This window comes from Myotis myotis, unplaced genomic scaffold (genome assembly GCF_014108235.1).
Source record: "Myotis myotis isolate mMyoMyo1 unplaced genomic scaffold, mMyoMyo1.p scaffold_m19_p_2, whole genome shotgun sequence".
Taxonomy (NCBI): domain Eukaryota; kingdom Metazoa; phylum Chordata; class Mammalia; order Chiroptera; family Vespertilionidae; genus Myotis; species Myotis myotis.
Genome location: NW_023416324.1, coordinates 147,118,926 through 147,122,645, shown reverse-complemented (window position 1 = coordinate 147,122,645; position 3,720 = coordinate 147,118,926). Strand labels below are relative to the sequence as shown.

The 3,720-nt window shown below is 40.9% G+C and overlaps 1 protein-coding gene across 1 annotated transcript; it reads left to right on the top strand.

Moving 5' to 3' along the window:
• Positions 1 to 1,642: 1,642 nt before the first annotated feature.
• Positions 1,643 to 2,874, top strand: LOC118676705 (coiled-coil domain-containing protein 43-like). The gene has a single exon (XM_036351007.1). The coding sequence runs from the start codon at positions 1,714 to 1,716 to the stop codon at positions 2,386 to 2,388; it is 675 nt and encodes a 224-aa protein (XP_036206900.1). The 5' UTR covers positions 1,643 to 1,713; the 3' UTR covers positions 2,389 to 2,874.
• Positions 2,875 to 3,720: the final 846 nt, after the last annotated feature.

Here is a 3,720-nt window from a genome sequence, read left to right as displayed (position 1 = left end):
CATCGTTACAGGAAGTCCCCAGTTGATGGCAATGTGATGAAGGCAGGCTGCCTACTACAGAACTGAAGTCAAAAAATCCATTTTTTTCTCCATATTTACATTCCAGTTGCTTTCCTGGAGGAAACGCTTGTGATATTTTTTTGGCTAACTAGATGTCGGAACTTTAATATCAGGAAAGGGGGTAAATATTTACATAGGCCCTGTTCATCTAAGGGTCATAGGCAAAATTTTAGACAAGGAAAAAAGGACAAAGGAATGTATATTCAAAACAGCAAATAATCCAGAATCTATATTTACAATGCAAAATTGCTAGTTAAGACTGATTTCTGGTTTCTGGCGATCCCTTACTGCCCATGAACAGGTAAGAGTGCATTACCAGAAGCGGATTGAAAGCTCTGTGTTTTTGAAACAAGCTGGCTTGCCCACCTTAGGTGATAGGGCAGGCCTGTGGCCATTTTCATTGAGATATCCCCAGTTGTCACTGTCCAGAAGTCTTTTCTCTTGTCAGATTCTCCAATGTGCTAACTAACTGATAGGGTTCTGGGATGCAACAGGGAAAGAGGAGCTGAAGAGATGCACTAGCCAATAGAGACTAGTTTTCTTTACCAGTACTTACCAGTTTTCAGATGGCCTTTTTCCCGCTCCTACCAGCTGTGATCTGGTCCTCCATCCAAGAAAGTAAGTCTCAGCTTCCCCAACAGTGAGGGGGGAGCTGCCTGACTACAGAGTTTGGTCTTTGGAGGAAGGAACCTAAGGTTTCACTGTTTCTTGAATAGAATTGCAGTCAATCCCATTTCTAATTGTACCTGCATTCCTGCCTCCAGACATACTTGGTATCCCCATGCTGAGTCTGCTGACCTTCTATAGAGCGAATCAGCTTGTTTCTTTAAGTTTCCCCCATGGAAGGCACTGATGTTTCAAATTTCTCTGATCTGTTAAAATAATTACCACCTGATCCTTCTGCTTTCCCAATGGTAAAATTCTGTTGTCCTCCCTTGAATGCTATCATAGCCTCTCCTGTTTTCTTGGTTTTCATGGTTTGGGGGCGAGGAACATCTGTTAAAGAGGGATGAATTAGCCCTAGCTGGTTTGGCTCAGTGGATAGAGCATTGGCCTGCGGACTGAAGGGTCCAGTCGATTCCAGTTCAATTCCAGTCAAGGGCATATACCTCGGTTGCAGGCTCCTCCCCAGCTGGGACCCTGTTAGGGATGCATGATGTGTTTCTCTCATATCAATATGTCTCTCTGTCTTTCCCTCTCTCTTCAACTCTCTCTAAAAATCAATGAAAAAATATCCTTGGGTGAGGATTTTTTAAAAAAGAGGAATGAATTAATCATACTCCTCAGTTCATAAACACCAACAATATTTTCCAATATAAGAGTTCTCTCGTGTTTATTTTTATATGTATATTCTCTTCTTCCTTTTCCCATTCCTATCTCTTTCCTTCTCCAAAGGTAGTGATACCTTGTATGCTCAATGCATATATTTTTGAATTCTTATAAATGTGTATTTTTGTTTTATATATATATATATATATATATATATATATATAAATTATACATATGAATTCAAACCTACACATATGATATTATAATTTTTATTCAATTTCTTTTTTCATTCTACAGCATATTTTCTAAAGATACTTTTTGATAATTTTTTGTTTGGTTTATTTAGGTCCTATTGTACTTAAATAAGAATAGCTCCATCCCAAGATGGCGGCGCCCAGTGAAGTGGATGCACCTGCCTCCGGCGAAGGCAGTGGCGAGGGCAGCTGTTTCGGATCCTGGCTGGCTGGATGGTTGGAGGCACTGGGAGTGGACCGAGCTGTTTACGGCGCCTACATCCTGGGTGTTCTGCAGGAGGAGGAGGAGGAAGAGAAGCTGGACGCTCTGCAGGGCATTCTCTCTGCTTTCCTGGAAAAAGATTCCCTTCTTACCCTATGCAAGGAGATTGTGGAAAGATGGTCAGAAACTCAGAATGTTGTCACCAAAGTGAAAAAAGAAGACGAGGTACAGGCCATTGCTACCCTAACTGAGAAACAGGCACAGATTGTGGTGAAGCCCAGGATGGTGTCAGAAGAGGAGAAGCAGAGAAAAGCTGCCCTCCTGGCCCAGTATGCTGATGTGACAGACGAAGAAGACGAAGCAGATGAGAAGGATGATTCAGGTGCCACCACAATGAACATTGGTTCTGACAAATTTCTGTTCCGAAATACCAATGTGGAAGATGTCCTCAATGCCCGAAAACAGGAGCGAGACTCGCTTCGAGATGAGTCCCAAAGGAAGAAGGAACAGGACAAGCTGCAGAGGGAAAAGGACAAATTAGCCAAGCAGGAGCGCAAGGAAAAGGAAAAGAAAAGGACAGAAAAACGGGAACGAAAGCGATAACCTTGGTCAGCTCTCTTCTTTCTCCTCGTGAACTGATCAAAGGGAGAACTGGTTGTTGCACAAGCACATGCGTAATTTAATTGAAATGAGAGAACATTGCAGAGTGGTTTCTCACGGCATTTCCCCTTTCGTTTACACGGTCAAAAGGAAAGTCACAAACACTTCTAATTACAGAACGTGCCATGTTCCTGTGGTGGGTATTCCGATTGCTGTAGTTATCAGTACCAAAGATCTGGAGCGGGGGCAACCTTTCTATTTTAATACCGAAGTGCTGTGCTCCTTTTGGCCACTTTCAAAAGTCTTCCCTCACCTTGGATAAACTAGCAGGAATATTCAGAAAGTTGACAGTCACAGTTTTTATCCTGAAGGAGCAGAATCATGACCACTCCTCCCCTGAGATGAAATGTGGGAATGTAAGTTGCTTCAGAAGTACTATTCACTCCTAAATGTATTGTTTTAAGACTCAAATAGAAAGCTAATGAAGAGTCAGACTTTATGTTGCATGGCAACAAACTAGGAAAATGAGAAGAAATTATTTGATGGATGTTCTAGATTTGAGAATTAAAAAAAAAAAAAGGTACCCTATGGGAGGAAAGGAAGTATCTTTTTAAAGTAATAGTTATCATTTTCCTCTAGGATGTGATTTTCAGAAGGGTGTGTCAGTATTCTGTGCATGGATATCATTGTTAGCTAGATTCCTCTTGATTGCTAGTAGAGATTTTAGTCCTGATTTGCTCTAAAACACGAGTATAAAGACTGATAATTACAGGTTTAGAGGAACTTCCTTTTCAGGAAGAAACACTGGAAACCTCTGTTAATACAAAGATATTTAAGAGTGTACATAGTAGGTGCTCAACAAATTAATTGAGTGAGTGAGTGGGAACATTGCTTGGGAGAGTCAAAAGTGAGCAGGAACTCTCCGTTTCTACTTTTGTCACAAATTACACTCAATTTGAAATCAGGCCTTTCTCCTTCAGGCAAGACTGTCAAGAAGTCTGAAGAGAGCAATTTCTCCAACAAAACAAAGTAGATATTTAATACCAGAGGTCAACAAATTACTGCCTGCTAGACAAATTTGGCCTTGTCTGTTTTTGTATGGGGCAAGCTAGCAATGGATTTCACGGTTTTAAAGGGGTGATAAAGAATATATGACCGAGACCTTATGTGGCTTGTAAAGCCTAAAATATTTGCTATCTGAACCTTTGGAGAAAAAGTTTGCTGACTTCTGTTTTATACCATTGAGATTAACAAAAGTTTTTACCTTTGTGCAGAAGGTAAAAAGCATGGTTAAGGAAAAGATGTGTTACCACTATTCACCCCTATAACCATGGC

What these genes read in the sequence shown, in the direction of transcription:
- LOC118676705 (XM_036351007.1), top strand. Translation starts at nt 1,714, where the DNA reads ATGGCGGCGCCCAGTGAAGTGGATGCACCTGCCTCCGGCGAAGGCAGT.